Source organism: Sminthopsis crassicaudata, chromosome 5 (assembly GCF_048593235.1).
Source record: "Sminthopsis crassicaudata isolate SCR6 chromosome 5, ASM4859323v1, whole genome shotgun sequence".
NCBI classification, from domain to species: Eukaryota; Metazoa; Chordata; class Mammalia; order Dasyuromorphia; family Dasyuridae; genus Sminthopsis; species Sminthopsis crassicaudata.
The window spans coordinates 130,319,513-130,343,923 of NC_133621.1; the positions used below are offsets into that span (position 1 = coordinate 130,319,513).

Genomic DNA, 24,411 nt, shown 5'->3' on the forward strand with positions numbered 1-24,411 from the left:
TATTGTCATACACAAAACTTCTATGGGAACCTTGATAAATTTTTAGCCTATAAAGGAGTCCTTAGAATAGAAAGCTTGCAAACCACTGAATCTTACTAAATTCACTTCCAATTCTAAAATCCAGTGCTCTCTGAATAGGAAATTTAAGTACTAACTACATCTTTAAGATAATTACAATTCCTAACCAACCAAACATTGATGCTCTAAACCCTTTATTCTTTTGCAAATAAAATATTAAGCTTAATGTCAAAGTTTCTCACTTTGAAAAGCTCAGGGATTCCCAGACTTTAAGCAGTAGCAATAGCTTACTCATTTTTTTGTCTTTAATCCTTGAAGATACTGCCCCCTGCTGTAAAAAAACATAGTTGCAATAGGATTTAATTTTTCTACTAAAAAGATGAAAATATACAACCATTAAAGTGATCAAAGATTTTATTTTGATATAACATGCACAAATACACCTCTCTAAGGTATGTATAATTTGGATGCTTTTGTAAATAATATCCTACATAATTGTTTATAATACACACACACATTTTCTGAGGAAAAAGAAATTAGGCACACCAATAAGCATTATTATAAATCATCACAGAACAGTTATCATTTAGAAAAAAAAAATACAAGGATTTATCAGATTCCAAATTTGTCAATGGCAATTAACACATTTCACAAGTTCTTATGGCTCCACAGTATATACCTTGAGATATAGACACAGATGTTCTTAGAATCGACAACATACGCTATAACTGAGTATCTAAAATTCAAACATCATCTTTAAAAAAAAAAAGCCCAATAAAAATTGTAAAGCAGGCATTTCTGTACTATGTACAAAAATACCCCCCCCAAATGGTATCTATAGCTCAAGGACAGGTCATTGACTAGAAAAACTTACTACGAGACTAGGGATGTGAAGTTGAGGAGTTCCAAGTAGAAAACAATGATCAAAACAAAAAAGAAAATGATACATATCTGCTTACATCATCGGACAGTGAATATACAGAGGTTAGAAATAAATGACAGTTACAAATTTTTCTGAGATGCACTATGTATATCTTTCAATTCCTTCCTATTATCAGAAAAGCTCATCATTACACACCATCAGAAAGCTGTATAAAAAGGGACTGAGAGAGGATACATACATGTTTTTTACTTAATTTTAAAGTTGCTTCCTTTCATTCTTAAAAGTGAGGGGGGGGGGGGAAGAGACAAATAAAGAAATACTTGACCTTCCCAAATCAAATATGCCATTTTCATCTATTTTAGAATTGAATATGTACTTAATACAAATTCTAAAAGATGAAAGCAAAGGCAGAAAGAAAAAGGGGAAAGAGAAACAAATAAAAATTTCTCAATTTATTCTAGGGTTTTTTTCCTCTTTTTTATTTTTTGCAAATGCCCAAATTCCATTTTACAGTAGAAATGCAAACCACTTTGGAAGACAGCAATGGCTCAGAATTATCTAGTGCTTTCTCATTAAGACATCATCATCTTTTTACATTCTACTGAACAGAAAAGCATTGCTTCTACTGGCATAAACTTCTGACCAATCAGACACTTGCTGCAACAGGAACAGAGAAAGCACTCTTCGGTAGCATGCCAGTTAAAATTGTTGTAAGTCACTCGCTGTACTTCTGGATCAATTGCATTATGACACCCTTGGCAAATCTGTTGAACAAAGAAGAAAAAAAAAAAGAATCAAATAAAATCTTCACCAAACATTTTTGACTCAAATTTTTGAAAAGATACATTAAATATCTGTCTTATTTAAATGCAGGAGATACTCCCCCAAAGGTAGAGGACCTTACTGTAAAAGCCTGGGCAGAAATACTGTCCTTGAAATTCCATTTTTCTTTCTATGGCAATAAAGAATTGAAAACTGAGGGGACTATCCCTTCACTTGGAGAATGGCTCAACAACCTGGGGAATATGATAATGATGGAATACCATTGTGCTTAATGTTGAAGGGAATGGTTTCAGAAAAAATATGGGTTTGGTTCTATTATACACAATTAAGATGTATACTAGTTCATTGTAAACTATAATAACAATCTAAAAAAGTTTTCATGCTTCATTAGAGCTGTATTTAGGCAGATCTCACCTATTATATAAAGAATACTTATTAAGAGCTTTAGTTCTTATAGACAATGTTGAATGGAAATATTAAAGGTGATCAAAGATTTCACTTAAAAGGACAATGAATTAGCTTTGTAAAAGTTATACAATGATATATAATAAATTGCATACTTATTTGGAGACAAGATGATTATTTTAAAAACTACTAATTTCACAGGGAAAATGGCAAGCTGTTAAGGTCAGTCATTCAAAGTCAGGAAGGTCTAGTTTGAGAGACTGAGAAGTATAGAAATCAGGGGTTATGACTAGGGTGTTGAAGAATTGGAAGAACCTAAAAGAAAAGGAAGGAAACAGAAGGGAGCAAAAACAACTTGTCAAAATTGCTTTAAGAGCCAGTGGCAGGAGCTGCGGCTAACAAAAAGGTTAGACTGTTATTTCATAATTGGCTGATTGAAGAATGCAGGTGTCACTAATGCCTTTTTAGCATCACCTAGCATTTTAGGAGAGGTGAAACCTCCTAAAAGAGCTTGTGGTCCTTCTCTGCTCCTCCTAGTTAGAAAATGACAGGAAATATTAGTATTGTAGCTGCTTTGCTATAGATTCTGCAGAATAAGAGAAAAAACTGGGTAGGCTGATTTCCCTTGCTCAAAGTTAGTTAACCCTAAAGTCTTTTAAGAGCTATGTTCAGATTGGAAAATACTGTATCTTGGGTGAGTGAAGAGACTGCCTGGGATGGTGGGTAGAGCTCGGAGATTGCTAGTTTGAGGGGTTTTTTTCAGTTTTCCAATTTAAAGAGAATTACTATTTGCAGTAGGAAGTAATACTGTCAAAATACCACTTTAAGGGTGATTTTTACATTAAGAGATCTTGTAAATTCTAAGTTTCCAATATAGAAAAGCATTTGCCAACTGAAGAGCAGTAAGGACCAAGAAACAGAAGTTAACAAAGAAATGGGTCACATGATGGAGGGGTTCCTGAATAAATCAATGACTTCAGAGAGTACAGTCCAAACTTGTGAGTTATCCAGAACAACATATGGGTTTTCCTTCTTCGTGTGCTTTCCTGCCAGGTTTTACAAGTGCATGCTTACTTTTCCCCTCAGATACTAGGTGCAATGGTACAATGGGAGAAACAAGTGTGGTATAGGAGTAAGATGAAGAGAACAGCTTAGGATTAAAAGGAATTGTATCAATAAGATACTGAACTCCTTGAAAAAAGAGGAAGCATGAGCTGGGAACTGAGAAATAACTGTCACCAAGATATGGATGGAATGATGCATCTGGATGCTCCAAGGAAGAAAGATTGCTGAGCTGGTGGCAGTTCTATGTCTGCTCAACTTTTATGAATCTTCCAAAAGGGGTCCACCTGACAGCCTTGGCATATGAGTGTGTGTCATATGTCCATATATCTTAATACAACTGTGATACTAATGGAGCAAGTGGACTGTCCCTCAAGTATTCCCTGCTCTCACTTATTTTTTTCTTTATCTTGTATCTTTCTGATTATAGCCTCTAAGCTGCTTGTCCTATACAATTTTTATAATGTTTCATCCTGCAAATGCCTGCCATGTGCCTCTAATGTGCCCTTTCAGTGACTTTCAACTTTAATTCTTCAGACATTGGGTTTCTTCTAACTTGCAGACACACAACATCATGGAAGAACTCATTGTTAAAAGATGAGCATTTTGGCTTGTTGATGCACTAGATATATTCCCAAATGCAATTCAGCCCAAGCATTTCCTTTTCCTATTCAATTCTGGGATTTCTTCATTGTCCATGGGCAACATCTATCTAGGACATACGTCCTTATAGAGTACTTTAATGGTTTATTTATAAATAGCATCATCTACACAATAGGCGTTCTTCAACGGTGTGGGTTTTTCCTGGATGGATAGTTAAAGTCAAACTTCTTTGAGTAATTAAGGATCTTGTTTAGGAGGTACTTTAGTGTCCTGGGGTTTGTTGCAATCAGCTCAATGTCATTCAAAATCAGGAACATCTGGAGGACTCTGCCATCTCTATGGAATCTTTCCTTCCTTTTCTTGGACTCTGTCCTGGTCCTTTCTCCATGACAGTAGAAAACATCTTTGGTGAGTAAGTATCCCTGGTTTTTTTCTTACATATTTCTAATAGTTCTTTCTAGTATTGCATCATCTATTAAAGTTTCTTGTATGATTTTCATATATGCATAGCAGAAGCTCCATTGGATGTCTGTTGCTCACTAAATCCTGATGAGAAGATTCTGAGGTTTTTGCTAAGTCTTTAGTATCCTCATCATTAGGAAAACACCAGTGTTGAAAAGATAGAAAGTTTTTAACTCAAAGAGAAGTTATTGCTGAAAATGCTGTGTAGTCAGGGCATGATGGCCCATATCTATAATCCTTGTTCCAGAGGAAGGCTGAGTGCAATGGGTTACATGAGTTCAAGAGCTCTGAGCTACAGTAATGCACATAAAGTTCACCGTTTGTTTCCTAAGTCTGGCAAAAATATAATAAGCCTCTGAGAAAGGAAGATAATTAGATTTACCTGAGATAGAGTGAACCAGTTCAGGTCTGAAAAATAAAATAAGTTAAAACTTCTGCGCCAATCAGTGTTGGGATCCAGTTGTGAATGGTCATCACTATGCTTCCAGATTGAGAAATAGGATGTGATCTCAAAAAAAATTGTATAATTATCTAGGCCTGGCTCTTGCTCATTAATTTTGTAATGAAGTTCAGTCCATCTCTTGTCCAAGATAAATTTCCTTGTGAACTAATATGAGATAGGCAGCCCATACAACCACATGTTACAGTCTTGGTGATAAATATTATTCATCCACTTCTTTTTTTCTTGTGTGGATTTTAAGGCTGACTTCAAAGGACTAGAAATCTCATTGAAGAGGACCCATATTATTTAGGAGCTTAATGCAACTACTATGATGTTGCTACCAAACAGGAGCATCTGGGATATTTTGCCACCTCAAAGGAATCCTTCTGAAGTTTGTTTTTATCTTTCACTTGATATTGATAATTAGAAAACCAATTAGAAAAAAGAAATCCCATATAATCTTAATATTTTCATGTGAGGCATCTTATTGACAAAGAGCTTTTAATGCTGTGTTTTGCTCAGAGGTTTATATAATCTTATAATTTTTTTTAAAAAGCACAAAAAGATTTTGTACCCTACTTTTTAATCCACTATGTGAGTGAAGATAATTTCTACTGGGGACTATAATATGTGAAAGCCTGCCTAATCCCTTCTATTTTCAAGGGTCCCTAAAACAGCCTTGCAAATAGTAATTGCTTAATAAATTTTTATTATATTGAATAAAAGATTTCTTAAAATGATCAAACAGGTATGATTAGCACAAGTTATTGTTAATAATTTAGTCAGTGAATTTCCTATTGTTCTTTTGAATATCTTTTCTTCTTTGAGAAAGTGTGAACATCAAGTGTCTAAATTAAGAAATTACACTTATATTGGCTTTTTTAATGCTTTCTTTAACAAAGAATTAATAATAATTAACAAGACAAAACACCTGGTTATCCCTTTGGTTTACAATAAAAAGCAATAAGTTGCCGAAAATAAGAACTCTAATGGTTGAACGACTTCATGTGATTGATGAAATGTGAATCCTTTTTGGGTTGCTTAAAAAGCAAACAAAAGCTGAGAGGTCAAATAATGAGGACTAGGACTATGAGGACTGTTTTTTTAGAAAAGTCCTAACATCACAAAGAACCATTAGTAGCATCCAAAGAAAACTATAGAATCCATCAGGAATATGGAGCTAATTATTTTCTATCGGGGCTTCTCTTTTTCTTGACTTTTTGCTACCTTCAGTTTTTCCCTTCTCGTGTCCTCTGATTTCATTATTATACATTTGTACATTGGTTGTTCAGTCATTTTTCTAATCATGATATCCAACTTTGTGACTCCATTTGAAGTTTTCTTGGCAAAGATACTGCAGAGGGTTTGCCATTTCCTTTTCCAGCTCATTTTAAAATAAGGCAACTGAGGCAAAGAGAATTAAGTGATTGGCCCAGGATCACAGAACTAGTAAAGTATGTCTCAAGGGTCAGATCTGAATTCAGGAAGATGAATGAGTTCCTGATTTCTGGCTCATTGCTCTCTTCTTTTTACCTCCTAGCTGCTCCACATATACATAAGGAAATAGGAAACTTGATGGAACCTCAAGAATCACTTTTCATACTGAAAAAAAAAATTGCCTATTTCCTTCTCTTTGCTCTGGGACTGAATTTGTGATACCTTAAACTCTTAAGTTATATGCAATTGATTGGATTATCTAACTGAGCTTTATGTTCTTTGTCCAAGTATGCACAGAAAATGGACACACTATGTGAAACAAGCTCAAGTTAGTACCATTTATCATTAGAAGTTTACCCAAAAATTGCCCTTATAATGAATTATGAAGTTATAAATGAGTGGTTTAGAGATCATAATAGAATTAATGTACTTAAATATTTATGTTTCTCAAGGTAGACTTGAAGTATACACACTTCAAATTATTTTGCAATTCATGTTCTCACCAAAAAAATTGGCATATAGCTAATTTATTTTTCATATTCCAGGTGGTGATCTTAACTAAAGAGATACTGGGCTCAAAGATTTGATACAGGTCCATATTTACTTTTGCATGTTTATTCATATTTATGATGAAAGAGTTTTTTTGGTAATTGGTGGAAGGTCAGAGAAAGAAGAAAAAAGTTTGCTAATTAAAAAATATACTTAATTTTAAAAAGAAATGAACATCCCAGGAAGTACAGATATAGTTGAGGTAAAAATTCATTTATAACTACTATAAAAGTAATTAGTCTCCAATTCACCAGAGTAGGTTCTGACATATGTATGTGAATGAATTAGTTGTTATAAGTGGGTTTCAAGAGTAGAATTCTATTTTTCAAACCAAGCTTACTAAGACTGCACTGTAGGAACTCTTCAGTGGTTCCTGTTTAACAAACCTTTTCTGTTTAAGTTCCTTGGATACAGCACTTCATATAAAGTCCTCCTAGAGAAGCCATATGTTTCTGGTTCAGTAGAGCCTTTTGCTTTCTGTTCCTAAGTTTACTGATGTATGTAAATACTTTATTGTGCTACAGGATATTAGGGTAATTCTGTGTCCAGAAGATCTCTTACCACAGCATGGTTCCTCACGTAGCAAGGCTTGCATATGGGCTTGTTATTGACCATAACATAGATTTCCCCAGCAAGAACGCAGTCACAATCAAAGCAGCAGAAATGTTTCAGATGCCAGCTCTGATTCTCTGCCTGGGTATATTCATTGCTGAATATCAACTAGAAAGATGACAACAACAACAAAAAAGAAAAAAGTCATTTTTTTCCCTTTAATCCTATTTAACTCCAAAAACCCATTTGGCAAAGCACATATAATTAAATTCATTGACCCCTTAAAGCATTTAGATACAATCAATTTGAGAGATGGTACCATAGAAGGGTTAAGTTTGAAAGTCAATTCAAGTACCCTCCCTAACACATATTGATTGGGTGACCATAGCAACCATAGTTAATTAAACTCTTGGGAGTCCTTGGTTACCAACTTTCCAAGATTACGAATTGCCAGTGTGCGATAGCTACCATACCAGAAATTCCTTGCGAGTTTGCTTTCCCTGCCCTCCTAGGCCCTCAAATTCCCCAAATGTAGCATCTTAAGTTTCATACTTTGAAAAAGAATATCTAAGTTCTGACCCAGTCATCTCAATACATACAAGGCAGCCTTCTTTATATTTTCCACTTAAACATCCATCATAAGTTCTCCTGTGTCTAAGTGACACAAGAACTCAGAAGAAATTATTAGTCATTAAATACCAATTCTTGGATAGGTGAATAAAACACTTTAACTTGAACATATCGCACTTCTCTGTATGGTTATATCACTGAGGAGGACCAGCTTGGGACTACCGTGGACATTTGTAAGTGTGTGTGTGCAGTCAGTCCAGGAATCTCTTACCTCATCACACCCTGCACACCGAGGTTTCTCGCTGTCACAGTAATGCCGGCCACAATACAGCTTCCCATTCTTCCAAAAATAGATCATGTCCACCAGGAGCTCATTGCAGGTGCCGCACACGAAACAGGCAGGGTGCCAAAATTTGTCATACCCAGCTCTCTCAGCGTAAACTGCGGGATCACCTTCTTTCATGCTCTGCTTGCAGCAATAGCAGTACTGAAAGGGACACAATGTGGAAAATTAAGTCATGCGACGACAATGCTAATAAATACATCAGATTTACTAGGAATTCCCTTCATTCATTCATACATACATTCAGGGCTGCTGTCACTTGATACAATGAGGACAAAGCATTATATACATCCCTGACATTCTATATCTTGCTCATCTCTGTCCAAACAACTGGACCATTTCTTCTTCCCACTAATATATCTACCAAAAATATTAACCTATCAAAGCTAGTATGGAGCAGTGAGTTATCCATGAAGGAAAAATAATGTTCTTTGAATTTGTAAAATTACACAATCCCATCTAATTTATATCCCACACATCACCACTCTGCTATGGAAAAAACAACAACACATATTTATATTAGAGATTCTTAACATAGGAGGGAGGAATGTAAATGACTTTCTTCCCAATCCTATGCATTTTATTTTACATATTTGTAAAACATTATTCTAAGGAGGAGTCTATAGGCTTCAGCAGCCCAAAGGGTACCATGACACAAAAGAAGTTTAGATAACAGAAATCTTCTCCCTCCTTTAGCTTTAAGAAAGTGAAGTATGACAAATGGGAATCCATTCCACAAATGAGAGGCAACATGGCTTTAGTGAATAGAGAGGCAGTCTTGGAATTAGAATTTGACCAGAAATATTTCTCTGGACACTTATGGCTGTCTGTGTGACCATAAATGGATCACCCAATCTCTCTGTGTTCCAGGCAGTGTCTCTAAAATTAGAAGTCTGTCTATTTGCATGGATGGAGGCATTTTCCTCACTGGGAGGAGAAATTTCATTACACAGGTTGGCCCTATATAATCAAGAAGTAATTAGTCATTTTATAAAAAAATTTTGATTTGTACAAAAGAACTCATGTAGGATTTCTTTAGATAATTCACATCCTATTATATTTGGAAATATGATAAAATTATAAAGAGATTTGACTTGTGTATACAATTTTTCTATCAGTTACTTCTGTTTTTCCACACTGAAAAGCACAGTGTCTTTGAGTCAGAGCTTGCTTTTGTCTCATTTAAAAAAAAAATAATCAAGTTGTTACATAATCTGCTGGCAACTTAAAGAGATAACAATAAGAAATTAAAAGCATCAAATGAAAAGTTAGTTACTGAACAGAGGCAAGTGGTGATCTGATGGAGATAGGAAAAGAAAAGTACTTGGTAAAACCAAGTACCAGCATACTCATGGTGAAAGAAAAGACAGGAAAGATAACTCTGGTTACCTGCAAAAGTAGGCAAGAAATCTACAAATAAAGCATAATCTAAAAGATTAACAATTAATCTGTCTACTTCATTTCGCTGTCATTATTCATACAATCACAGTATAGATATGCTGTAACATTTATTAGAAAAGGAATAAAGATTAGAAAAGTGTCCTCTCTTAGGATACAGGATCACAGATTTAGAGTGATCTGCCTCAGTTTCCTCATCTGTAAAGTGAATTGTAGGGATAAAAGTAATGAATATTTGCAAAGTTCTTTGAAAATTTTAAAATACTATTTATCAATATCTTATTTGGAAGTTTGTCCATTCCTAACATTGCTATGTTGATTATATACATAAACACAAACATATAATAAACACTATTACATAGAAGATAATTGTGTGTTTCTATATACATATATACACTTTTATTAGTAGAATTTTAAAATAAAAATGTACACCTTATTTGCCTCACATATTTTTCTATATTTAGTACATTTATTGTGGAAATAATAACAGCTAACATTTATGTAGCAATTTAAGGTTTGCAAAGAGCCTGATTATATTATTTCATTTAGTCCTCATAACAACTCTTTAAGGTAGGTGATATTATTATCCCTATTTTACAGATGAGGAAGCTGAGGCATTGAGAGGTAATTTGTCAAGATCACACATCTGAATATCTGAAGCAGAGGTTAAACTCAGCATCTCCCTGAATCCAAATCAGCACTCAAAGTCACTGTGCCCTTATGAGGAAATCTGAATTTTACTCTTTATTCTTCTAAATTAACAGTATGAGTTACCTTGAGTTACTTTAGGAGCAGTTTGGTGGCAGGCTGGCCAAGAATCAGGAAGGACAGTGTCTGAATCCAGCCTCAGATACTTATATGTTATATGATCCTGGACCAATCTCTTAACCTTTATCTACCCTCATTTTACTCAATAGTAAAGTAGGGATAATATCATCTGCCTGGAAGGATTGTTTTGATAATTAGAGTAATGTAGTGACACAGTATTTATCACACAGAAGGAGATTAATAATTGCTTATTTCCTTTTTTTTTTCCTATTTACTTATTCCAACCTTCCGTTTTATCATTTATAAAATGAGAGTTATCTAGATTTTATCTCTATACGCCTATCAAAATCTAAAATTATGTAACTAAAAAACTAAAACTATTGTTAGAAATTGAGACTCACCAAGTTCTATCCTACTAATTATCTATATACATCATTTCAATTCTTTGGACTCTGGTTTTCTCAGTAGTAAAACATGGATTAGATTAAATTAGATAGTAAATATGGGTCTGTGAAATTTAAAATAAATAGATAGATAACTATATTTTGATGTAATTGGTTTCCTTTAAACACCTAAATATTTTCTTTTATGCGTAAAACATTTTTTTTTTCTGAGAAAGGGACAACAGGCTTCACCAAAGTACCAAAGGAGTCTATAATATCCAATAAATGAATGAATGAATGAATGAAATCCTAGATTAAATAATCTCTTGGGTCCACTATTGCCCTAAAGCGCTTAACATTCTGTGAAAACAGTAGTGTGAAAACTATTTAGAAAGTCAGAGAGCTTGTGCTCTCTATTTTCTCTCCCCTCACCCATCATTCACATTCTATCCTTGTCCTCCAGATCCTGAGATTTGAAGTAATACTATATTTTGTCAGTCACAAAAAACTTAAAACATAAAAGTATTGAAGAGTACTTTTAGAATATATTTTATGTGAATTTTATCCAACTTAAAGTACTTGTTCAAAGCCCTTTAAAACATCCCCCCCCAAACCCTCACCCAAATCTTAGCCATCCACCTCCAAACTTTGTGAGTCAATAATACTGGCTCTCTTTGCTCTTCCTCAAAAAACTCTTGAATCAGGCATTTTCATTGGCTGTTCCTTATCCCACCCCACCCCCATACACAGAACTCTCAAGGCCACTCCCTTCTTCACCTCAGCCTCCTGGATTTTTTGCTTTCCTTCAAGTCCCAACTAAAATCTCTCTTTTTCAGATAGCCTTTTCTAATCCTTTTAATTCTATTGCCTTTCCTCTATTACTTCCAATTGTTCCTGTATATAGCTTGTTTGCAGTTATTTGCAAGTTGGTATACTTGACTTTTCTTGTATACTTGGAGCTTAACATAGTACCTTGGCATACAAAAGGTGCTTAATAAATGTATTACTAGTAAGAGTCTGAGGCCAAATTTTACTCCAGGACTAGGAATTTATCTACTGTATCACCTAGGTATCAAAAGTCACATTAATATACTAAAAAGTCATTATAGATTCAAATTATTGCTAGCTAGAAAGAAGTCAAAGTTAAAAGTTAGGATTATATTTCTGGTTCTTCTGCTGGTTTTCTACCAAATACTACCAAAAAAATTTACCATCTACATGCTTTTATTTCACCAGATACAAAGGGCATTTCTTTATGATTGCAATTTTGTGAGGAAAAAAATCAGATGGCATTTCTGAAAATACCCTGAATCCTTTCAAAGAGAAGTCACATGAAATTAAGAGGTCATTGTTATGAAGTAAAATAAATAACACTTGTTTTCTGGAGGATTTGTCAATACTTTCAAGGTTCTCCACATTATTAGGAGCATGTTAAGAGAATTTTACCATAAACTATTTTTCATATTTTACTTTTTTAAGATCAATTCAAGTAAACATGAACAATGATTCAGGAATTGCCCCCCTCACCCTAATCCTTTGTTTTTTTTTTCAGATAAAGGAAATGAATCATACTTAATAGTTGTTTTTGAAAAACTGAGTTATTAAATTGAATCAAATTGCAGGAAGAAATACTAATTATCCTAGGATTACAGTTTTAAAACTAGAAAAGATTTTAGAGCTCATGAAGTACCAAACTTTCACTTTAGAGAAAGAGAAAAATTGAGGCCCAAAGAAGTTAAATTATTACTTGGGTGAGGTAGGGAGAATTCAACTTCGGATTTTTTGGACACTAGGCCTAAAATTCTACCCACTCTCCCAAAGGTGTCAAACACATAGCCTGATGCAACCTATAACACTTCTGAATACTGCAGCATCAGATTAAAATGTGATTGGGAAATAGTTAAAGAAATAAATAAAAATACAATAAAACAAAAATTTTTACATTTTAAAAACTAACTCAATATGCAACTGTAAAGAGCTTTATGAACATTGATTGGCCCTATTTCTATTTGTATTTGACACCTCTATTTCATAATTCTAACGTACCAGCATTACTTCTGCCTTCCCCCCAAACCTGAGTTAGAAGAAACTTAGAGATATCAAATGTTCTAGTAACAATTTTTTAAAAGAAAGAAGTAGCAATTAAACTTTTTTAAAAGGGTAATATAATTTTTTTTCTTAAATAAATATCTTCTTGGACATGTCTATAACTTATCACCCATTACAAAATTCTCTTAAGTTCTTATTTAGTCATTTGTAGGCACAGACACAGAGAGATGGGACAGATCCTCCTTGAAAAAACAAAAACAGGACAACTAGGTGGTGCGGTGGATAGAGCACCAGTCTTTAAGTCAGGAGGACCCGAGTTCAAATCTGGTGTTAAGACACTTAACTCTTCCTAGCTGTGTGACTCTGGGCAAGTCACTTAACCCCAATTGATTCAGCAAAAAAACAAAAAAACTGCTCAAGTAATTAAGTGGCAGGTATTATTTCTTAGCTTTTTCTTCTCCAGGACTGCCAAGCAAATTCAGTTCTCTTTAAAATCTGTATCAGTATTTGAACTCCATTCTTTCTGATTTCAAGGCCAATTCTATAGGTACTAGACCATGCTGCCTCTAGTGGCCTGTGTGGATATATCACACAAACATATTATTTATTAACATATATTTAATACAAGCATAAATGAAAATGATCTTTTTTTTTTAATTTTCACAGTTAAGAAAGCAATTGAACCAATAGACAAATTGCCATATAGACATTCTAGTGGTAGATGAATACCATTATAATTTTTATTATAATCTGTTATATCATTATAATATCTATTTTTTTCTATAATTGCGTATTTCTATAACTAAAAATTATGTTAAAAAAAAAAGACTAAGAGGTTAGGTCCATATTCATTAACATCTTAATTCTTCAGTGCATTTGGGGAAGTGCATAGATGAAAATCTATCTTTGAACAATAATCTCAACGTTACTTCTCCTTAAATTAGTTGATTTGAGTTAAATTTTGGTTTCTCTTGCCTGTTCTCCTGGAGTAGTATGAGGAGTAGAAAAATTAGTGATCCTAGGGAAACTGAGTAAAAACGAAAATGTGGCTCATGGCCTCAGAATAACAAGGACAAATCTTACTTACATAGTTCTCTTTTTGCTCTGCTGATTTATCCTCCATTGCTCCCACGGAAGCTGTAGTGCCCTTGTGCCCTCCATCAAGTGTACTTCTATCAAAAGCTTTGATATCCATCTCACTCGGAAGTTTGACATCTCCAACACCGAGAGCCTCATTCTTGTATTTCTTCACAAATTGTTCCATCTGCTTCACCTCATTGGGAGTCAATTCGTGACATTTTGAAGGATCCTGATCATGAGCAGGGAGTTGCTTAGCTAATTGCTTCTTCCGATACTGGGCCCCTTCTGAGCCAGCCACAGGTTGTTTGTCCCTTGGAAGCAACTGCATATATCTTCTAGCCTAGAGTTAAACAAAGAACCAGAGCGCCATTATAGAATTCAACACTTTAAAACAAAGGTTAGAGCTAAATTTGCCATTTCACTTAGGCAAGCTTTTATTTTTATCTAAAAAGGCTTGCAATATAAATAAATCCTGGGGTGTCTTTTTAAAAGGAAATTTTGAGAACAGTATTAACTATTATAGACTGAGTTCTATAAAGTTTTAAACTAAATAGATCCTCTTTTCAGAATTCAGCCTAATTTTTTCCAACTTCCTGATCAGTTTTTAAATAATGAGTCCTGTTCAAGATATAGAAGATACCCTGTTTTCCAGAACTAAGTTTCAGCAAGCAAGATGTGTCCTGAGCTTGGCATAATAATAATATTTGTGTTAACCCCTCAATGATCTTGGGTTCCCCCCCAACTAGGGGAGGGTTCCAGCACACATGTCCTTGTTTGCCTCACTAAAATGACATTTTTGTTTGATCCCTGTCTTTAGCCTTCTCTGTTCAGCTCTGACCACCCACACATCAGAAGCTAGTTCTGTACTATGGACAGTCCATATAGCATTTTCCTTTATAATATGTACAACACAGTTTTTATAAGGCAATACATATATTAAAGAACTGGGAGTATCTTTTTTCTTACATTTTATTTTCTTGGTCACATACACACAAACGACATTAATTCACCATGTCTTCACAAAGCTGCCTTCACTCAGTTCTACATTTCTGAGCAAAGAAACTCTCTTAAAAGACTTTTCAGATGTCCAATCTGGCTGTAGTTCTAAGAAAACTGGAACAACACTCTGCATAGTAGAGTTTTTTGGCCTTATACAGTAATAGAAGGGCTCCACTGAATGTTTTCCTCAGCATCAGTGATATAAATTATATTCTTTACTATTACAGAAGTCATCCTTTATGGTCTTTTAACAAATGGAAAAGTTTCAAGATTTGCAAGCTTAATAATGTATATAACTCTCCTTTTGCTATTTAAAGGGAATATATCCTCTTCAAGGAATTAAAAACAGACTCAGAAATCCTCAAAATATTTCCTAACATATTCATACATGGCATAATTGTAACACAGAAAAAACTATGAGTTCAACAAGTGAACTCCCTAAAATGGACTTTATTTTATAACAGAGGACAATAGGTAGTAACCTATTACAACATGAATGAAGATGTTAAAAGCACATAAGAACAGTGATTAACATCAATTTCATTACAATTTTGTCAAAAAAGGCCAAAAAAGAAAAATTCCCAACCCATAAAAAAAAGCCCAGATCGAACATGGTCCTCTATATTGCCATATGTAGAGATCTTTTCTGTGTGTGTGTGTGTGTGTGTGTGTGTGTGTGTGTGTGTGTCTTTATCTTTGTCTTTCTATTACATTCTCTTTCTTGTATGTGCATACACATACACACACACACACACACACACACACACACACTTCTTTTTTTTTATTTAGAATTTTTTTCCCACAGTATATATGCATGAGTAATTTTTTTATAACATTATCCCTTGTATTCATTTTTCCAAATTATCCCCTCCCTCCCTTTATTTCCTCCTCTAGATGACAGGCAATCCCATACATTTTACATGTGTTACAGCATAACCTAGATACAATATATGTGTGTAAATACCATTTTCTTGCTGCACATTAAGTATTAGATTCCGAAGGTGTAAGTAACCTGGGTAGATAGACAGTAGTGCTAACAATTTACATTCACTTCCCAGTGTTCCTTCTCTGGGTGTAGTTGTTTCTGTCCATCATTGATCAACTGGAAGTGAGTTGGATCTTCTTTATGTTGAAGATATCCACTTCCATCAGAATACCTCTTCATACAGCATTGAAAACACACATACTTCTTTTAAAAAAACAAAAACAAACAAAAAAAAAAAACTTACCAAAGCTTGATTCTGGACAGGGGGAGCCCATTCATAGGTAACCGTGTTGATGGAGACATTCTTCTTAGCAGGGACAGGATTGGTCAAGATCATAACATTACGTTTATACATGGGAATTCCATCTGTTTTCAGCTTTGCAATCAGGGTAGTATATTTAGTATCTTCAAAAAGTTTTCCCACTTTCCTATCTTCCTCATTGCTCATGAAAACATCGTGCTCCTCTTGGCCACATTTGCAGTTGCGGCATATTTTCCTATCATTTTGGAGAAAAGCATGCAATAATAATATTTTATTTACTTATTGTGGGATAACCTTGTTTTAGTTTCTAATAAAAATATATATAAACACTCACAATGGAGGCAAAAAGAACACATTGTTAATTCAATTAATAGCACTATCCTCTTTGTGAAATGTTCTGGATAACACGTCTCATCCCAAACAAAAAATGATTCTACCCAAAGTTATAATTCCTTTCTCTATTTTCAGGTTAACATTTGGCTGCCACCAAGAAAGGGCAAAAAAGAAGATTTGTCTTCCTAATACCAAAACCCCTGTATTCTCATCTCTTTTCCAATAGTACTTCTCTTCCTATATTTATTCTAGTACCTGAGGCCTTCAGTTCAAAGACACAAATAAACTTTACAATTAGGCCATTCATTCTGCATACAAATCACATTCAACTGAAGTCAATTACTACTTGCCCCCTTAATACTTCTAAATCCCTATCCCTGGAAAAATCCAAGCAACTGGATGCAATCTAGAAATTATATTCCTATTACAGCAAGAGTCCTCAAAGCTCTTCTGTAATTTATAATACATAATAACATTTTGCAACTTGCCTAAAAAGTTCTTCATTGAGTTTCCTTTTACTAAAATAACCTTTTTTTTTTTTTGTGAAAATAACCATTTGTCAATTCATATTTAAATAATGATTACCAAAAAAGAAGGGCTACATAATTTGAGAAGGTAGGCTATAGAAGACTAAGAGCAGCCTGGAATGAGTCAACAAAAGACTCACAGAGTATGGTAGCTGGAAAGGAATACCATGGCTATCAGGTACAACAAAAGGAATCCCTATTATATAACACCCAACAAGTGGTCATTCAGCCTCTGCTTGAAGATCTCCATGAAGCAGAAACTTAAATCTGTCTCAAGGTAGCCCATTTAACTTTTGGACAGCTCTAATTATTTACAAAGTTCACTCTGATATGAAACCTATATTGATGTTTTTCAAACTTCCATTGCTCCTGCTTCTGCCCCCAAATGCCAAATATTAAGAACAAATTTATCCCATGGTAGCCCTTCAAATACTTGAAGGCAACTATCAAGATGCCCTTACTGCATCCTCTCTTCCTCAGCCTATGTATATCCAATTCTTTCAACAGATCCATATATGACATCCTCAATATCCTTTCACCATATGGGTTTACTTATTCTGAATAATAAGAAAAATGTTCTTATGAAAATGTGGTATTCAGAATTGAATACAACACACCAGATATACCAGATGAGACTAGTGCTCAGTGGTTCTATCTGAGAATATAGAGAGATGTGTACTTTTAAGACCTGGAAAATTGGAAAATGTTAACCAACTGTGAAAGATAGACTATCATTTATTCCAGCTATGCAAAGTCTCAGAAGTTACTCCAGAAGTAGAATCTGGGACTCAGCGCATTATGAAGTCAAAAAATCATGCAACCTGAAGAAAATCATTGAACAAACCACCATGCCCACCTCACAGGCTTATATAATCATTTAAAATTGCAAAGCATTTTACATGATGATCTCATTCATAGGTATGCAATGTACTAGCTGTGCTCTGTGTCATTTCAGTCTCAAAATAACACTGTGAGGTGCATATTTATATTACCCTGTAGTATAGAAGGAGAAGCTTAAAGCAGAACTGCCATCAGGCATCGTGTACAATGGACCTTCCTTATACTGCCATGCTAAGTGATGAAGAAGCTTTGTTTCATTTAAGGGAGGAAAGGTAAGACCACTGACTTGGAAATATAAACAGGTCAAGGTCAACAAGAGGTTTTCCGACATTGGGACTATACAGGATCAGTCAGGGTTAACTAAATAATCTTTTCTCTAGCTTTGTATATTTGAGAAACGACCTTTTTTCTGAGCTTATTTTCCTAGAAGAGCTTTTAAAATATCAACTGTCTCATTAAAAGAGGGAGGTATCTTTCTGGTCCAGTAAGTAGGAGAGAAATGAAAGTCTTCTTGGGTCCCTGATGAAAACTAGTGACAGCAAAGAATAACAGGAAAGTGCCTATTGCAGAAGGACTACAGAGGGGAGCAATAAAGGCTATTCTCAGATTCCTAGTGACATTTCTTCTTAGTCGCTCCTTTACAATGAAAATAGTAAGATTCTACATTTAAAAAAAAAAGATACCAAATTTCCTAAGTAAACCTCATTATCTTTTCTCCTAAAACTGCTCTTCCTTCAAACTTCTTTATTTCCGCTATAGAAACAACCTTGAAGTTTGCAACTCAGACACCATTAACCCAATTCCACTTCATACTACATGTCTAAAGAACTGCTAATTCTTGTTGATTCTACCTGCACAAATCTCTTGCATTCATCATTTTCATGATAATTACCTTAGGTTCAGGTTCTCACTGCTTCCCATCAAGTTTATTATAATAGTCTCTATTTTTCCCTCTTTTAAAAAATGTTTGATACCTTTGTTTTTTCTCAGTAGTATTTCATTTTTTCAATTACATGTAAAAATCATTTTCACCATTCATTTTTTTTATAAGATTATGAGTTCAAAATTTTTCCTGTCCTTCCCCTTTTTCCCCTCTCCAAGACAACAAGCAATCTGATATAAGTTATGCTGTATAATCATTTTAAACATATTTCCATTAGTCGTCATATGAAGAAAAAATCAGAACAAAAGGGAAGCCATGAGAAAGAAAATCCACACAATTTTTTTTAAAGGTGAAAATAGTACGCTTCTAGTTCTTTTTTTGAATGTGGGATGGCATTTTCCATCCCAAGTCTATTGGAATTGTCTTGGATTACTGTACTGCTGAGAAGAGTTAAGTCTACTATCATAGTTGATCATCATTTGCTGTGACCATATAATGGTATTCTCCTGGTTCTATTCACTTCCCTCAGCATCATGTAAGTTTTCCACAGGCTTTTCTGAAATCAGCCTGCTCATCATTTCTTATAGAACTATAATAGTCTCCCAATTAGTTTCCCCTACTTCCTGTCTTTCCTCTTTCTAATTCATCTTTCACAAAGCTGGTAAAATCATCTTCTTAAAAGAGAGGTGTGATCGTGTTCCTCCCCTATTTACAAACCATACCTAGTGCTTAGCAGAGTGTCTGACATATGTCATTTCAGTTTTCAGTCATATCTGACTTCATGATCTCGTCTGGGGCTTTCTTAGCAAACATACTAGAATGGTTTGCCATTTCCTTTTCCAGCTTATTTTACAGATGAGGAAACTGAGGCAAACAGGATTAAATGATTTGTCTGGGGTCATATAGCTAGTAAGTATCTGAAGCCAGATTTGAACTCATGAAGATCAATCTTCCTGACTCTAGGCTGGGCACTCTATCCACTGAACTACCTGGCCTTATGCCCATACCTGGCATATAGTAGGCACTTAATAAACATTTACTGAATGACTAGGAAAGAAAATGAGACAAGGGATGTTAAAACCCAAGGTCACATGTAATATTCTCTCTAAAATGTAATGTTCTCTGTTGAGGTTTTCTTGGGGTCTCTGGGAGCAGCCTTCATTTCAGTTCAGTAATCACCACAAGAGTAGCCAGGGGCTAAAGTCCAAATCCTTTATTGTCTCCTTCAAAGTCCTATCTCCTTCACTTGGGGCTTGGCTAGTTTTCTTAGAGGCCTATCTCTCTCCTTGGTTCTGAGAGCTTGAGCTCCTGCCTCCTTCTCTGCCTTCCAAATCTCTCCAAATGTCTCTGAATCCAAAGGTTTGTCCTTCAGCCTGCAGCCACCACAAAGGTGGACAAAGGAATGAATCTGTCTCAGCCTCCGAGAGCTTCTAGTGCGCTTGTCTTTTTGGCCCTGAGAGCTTCTTGCTTACACTGAGTAAACACCATTCATTATATCACTAGGAAATCATTATTTGTTGTAGTATTAAATTAAACTAGATTTAACCACTGTCTCCTCAATTCCATTTAGTACCTTGTTTCAAGTTCTGGCCCATAACATCTCCTTGTAGGATTAAAACAATCATACTGAACCATGCTAAATTAGATAACTACTGTCTCTATCAATTCCACTGACTTATTAGTACCTTGTAAGAATCCTTTGTTTCAAATTCACAGTTCTGGCCCATAACAGCCATACAAGGAAAAACTGTCAGAGGTAGGATTTGAACCAAACCTCCATGATACCGCCTTGCTCCTATGTGAAACAAAACCAACCATATATCATCTGTCTGGGCCTTAGTTTCCTAACCTATAAAGTCCAAAATATTCTCAGTGAGTCCCAATTCTAAGTCTAGAGATAGAATACAGTATGTTTGAAAAACAATAATGTGAAAAGTCTGGGAAGATAGAAAATAATCTTTAAAGTCAGAGTTCTTAACCTTTTTTGTGTCATGGACCTTCCCATCCCCCTGCAGTCTGGTAAAATTGCTAGGTGGACCCCTTCTCAGGGAAGAAAAAAAAAAAAAAAGTTTAAGGAAGTGTTAACTTTCAGTGAAAGGTCAGTGAAAATAAAAATGTATTTTTTTCCCACCCAAGTTCATGGATCTGCTAAAATCTGTCCATGGCCTCCAAGTTAAGAATCCTTACTTTAGGAAGAACAACAACAACTCGGTTCTGCACATATATAGTGTCTAGGATATACTGTAACATATTTAATATGTATGGGAATGCCTACCATCTAGAGGAGAGGGTGGAGGGAAGGAGGGGAAAATTTGGAACAGAAGGGAGTACAAGGGATAATGTTGTTAAAAAAGTACCTATGCATATGTACTGCCAAAAAATGTTATAATTATAAAATTAATTTTAAAAATCAAAAAAAAAAAAAAAGAATCCTTACTTTAAAGGGCTTTAAAAATGTCAAAAAGAAGAATCTACATTTTATCTTAGAAGCAGTTGGGAAGTACTGAAGCTTTCTCAATAGAGTGATTTGATCAGACCTCACAACTGTGACAATATTAATATGATAGAGCTAAACATTTCAAATTTAGCTTAGGGTCACTGATATAGTTGTTCTTCAATTTTAACTTACTGGAAATGCTATTTTCCAGTGTGCATGTAAAATCACATTTTTAGAAAGCTACACAAATTATTTTATGTAGTTCTATAACAAACAATGTCTATGTAGTGAGTAGGGGAGAAAAACAGCCTTTGATATAATTTCATATGATTCTAATGATAGACAATCTTATGAATTTAGCTAGGGCATGAATGATTAGTCCTTTTTCATGTAAACAAAAAAACCCCAGAGAGTTCCGTTGCCTTACTTTCAGCCCTTCTGATTCTATTCTCCTATTATTCTTCTCTCATTTTATAAGTTTGCCTTTTTGCATATAGTGTTGCCTTAAAGCAAGGCAAATATAGTAAAACAGTTAATTCAGAACTTCAAGTCCCCAGGGAGAGTACAAATTACTTTTATTATCCACACAACATTGGTTTGAATTTTAAACTTTGCAAATAGCTTCCAAACAGTCAGCACAAGCCAATTTGGTTCTCAAAGATTTCTTGCTCATGGCTGTTATCATACACTCCCATCTAGTGGAAAAAAGTGCAAGTTCTCTTTCTGAGGTTTCTATTCATTTTCTCCTGTCCTTTACAAACGCTCAGGGAGGGATTTTTTATGCTGTTTAAATACATTTTTGGTTGAACCTGATAGAAAACTGTTTCTCTGAAGAGAAAGCATAAAAACAAACAGGCTTTTAAGTTTTTCAAAAATTTAAATATGTAATATTTTGTCAAAGAGACTTCTTATCTAAGAAGTAGACATAGTCAACAAAAGTGTTGCCCCAAAGGAGATCCTATAATAGGAATCAGGATAGGGTATCGTAAGGTTGTGTCCAAATCCCCATGGATGCCATTAAAACACAGAAATAGTTATTTTGTTACTTAAGGTATGGTTATATATACATAATAAAGAATGAAAAGCAAAATTTTGGAAATGATGTCAAGCATGAAAATGAAGTTTTACTAAATGAAATAATTCTTGCTTGTTTATAGAATACCCAAATATAACAAGATATCAACAAGATATAACAAGTATCAGATAGTTTCTGTAAAATATATATTTAGGCATATGTAATATGTATATGAGAGAGGAAGGAAGGAAATTGGAAATAAAGGATTTTTGTCCTAAGATATTACCCACTGGGGTGACCCCAGAAAGCTATCTGCAAGCTCTAGTAAGTTCTCTGTAGCCAGAAAAACCTCAAGGCAAGTCTAGCTACTTAGCTAGTTTGACTCATAAGGCAAGTATTTTTCTGTGATGTGAGAATCAGTCTAAAGAACCTAAAAAAAAATGAAGTAATGAAGCAGTTATTAAAAAAACAAAAAGTAAAATACCTCTTTGTGACACATTATATATTTCCCAGTGAAACAGGAATATGTTACACCTTTCTGCCCACTAGTAAAAGTCAACCTTGAAGAAGCAAATAAAAATACTGGCTAGTTTTAGCTCCCAGGAGATAAGATTAATTACAATGAGTATCAAAAGCGGAAATGAAATCACAAAAATGCACCTTGGCCTAAAGTTATATGGAAGGAAATAAAGTAAGAGGACAATTCACTTGGAGCCTAGGAGGTTTAGGGTCATACTGGATGATTAGAATATTAAATTTCATCTCCTCTACCTTTCTATCTGCTTTTCTAAGAATAGTGACTGGTAGAACACTACTCCCTTGCCAAGAGCTATCTCCACTAGTTCTGCCCTCAGTCAGTCACATATTGAATATGTTCACCAAGTTTAGGAAAAAACTGTAACTTAAAATATATTGTCAAGCATATACAAATTAATCTATAAGTTCTGCCAATAGTCATATTTTCCTTTCTTAAACCCAGTGTGAAAGAGAAAGTAGCATAACCTTGGCTGAATGTGCACTCTTAAGATTTTGGGTCTGGTTATAGTAGATCCTTTCAGATTGTGGCAGTTTACTGCCTACAGTGCAATGGTAGAAGGTAATTACAAACAGAACAGCACTGGCTGGATGGACAATTGGAATCAATCCTTTTTAGCTCCAATCTTATACTGTAAACAACAGAAGGGAAAAGTCTAGTACTTAGATCTGAGATATGAGATATAGAGGCTTCTATTTTAAATTTTAACCCTTTCAAATTAACACTGAAAGGCTTTATATATGACAAACAATGCTGTACACACTGGATAGAAAGGTAGCCTCGAAAGTCAGAGAAATAAGATCAAATCTTGTCTCTGGCATTTGCTGTGTGATTGGCCAAGCCTCCTCTACGTTGATTTTAAACTCAGCAAGAAAGGGATTCCTGTCAGCAACATATTGACTTAAAAAACCACAAATAAAAATTGTCTTTCATTATATTTTAGTTTTATTTTATTAAACATTTCCCAATTATATTTTAATCAGATTTAGGCAGCAAAGGATTTTTATACCTCTCAAAATAGTAAGGAATAAGACATTTCTCCTTTAGTCTAAGTCCATAATGAATTCACAGAGGGAATTTCTTCACCCAGGAAGTCTTCACCAGGAAAATCCATAGATCTTGTCCTGATCTAGTTGTAATCTCTATTCTTATACTTGAAAATATTTTTTGAGATCTTTAAAAAAAGAAAATGACTTTCTCCAACTGATAAATGGTCAAAGGACATGAACAGACAATTCTCAGATGAAAAAATCGAAACTATTTCTAGCTGTATGAAAAGATGCTCCAAGTCATTATTAATTAGAGAAATGCAAATTAAGACAATTCTGAAATACCACTACACACCTGTCAGATTGGCTAGAATGGCAGGGAAAGATAATGCAGAATGTTGGAGAGGATGTGGGAAAACAGGCCCACTGATACATTGTTGGTGGAATTGTGAATACATCCAGCCATTCTGGAGAGCAATTTGGAACTATGCTCAAAAAGTTATCAAATCTGTGCATACCCTTTGATCCAGCAGTGCTACTACTGGGCTTATATCCCAAAGAGATCTTAAAGAAGGGAAAGGGACTTGTATGTGCAAGAATGTTTGTGGCAGCCCTCTTTGTAATGGCCAGAAACTGGAAACTACGTGGATGCCCATTAATTGGAGAATGGCTGGGTAAGTTGTGATATATGAATATTATGGAATATTATTGTTCTGTAAGAAATGACCAACAGGATGATTTCAGAAAGGCCTGGAGAGACTTACATGAACTGATGCTGAGTGAAATCAGCAGGACCAGGAGATAATTGTTGTATATTTC

At 34.6% G+C, this 24,411-nt stretch overlaps 1 protein-coding gene across 3 annotated transcripts in view; it reads right to left on the reverse strand.

The window, feature by feature from the left end:
- Positions 1-414: 414 nt before the first annotated feature.
- The window catches only part of TES (testin LIM domain protein), a 108,399-nt gene continuing 84,402 nt past the window's right edge, over positions 415-24,411 (reverse strand). For all 3 annotated transcript variants that reach the window (XM_074268226.1, XM_074268225.1, XM_074268224.1), the window contains exons 3-7: positions 16,016-16,268; positions 13,795-14,127; positions 8,038-8,253; positions 7,206-7,364; positions 415-1,665 (exon numbers count right to left, since the gene is read on the reverse strand). In XM_074268226.1, coding sequence (XP_074124327.1) covers positions 1,474-1,665; positions 7,206-7,364; positions 8,038-8,253; positions 13,795-14,127; positions 16,016-16,268 — 1,153 coding nt within the window. In that variant the 3' untranslated portion in view covers positions 415-1,473. The remainder of the gene's footprint in view (positions 1,666-7,205; positions 7,365-8,037; positions 8,254-13,794; positions 14,128-16,015; positions 16,269-24,411) is intronic.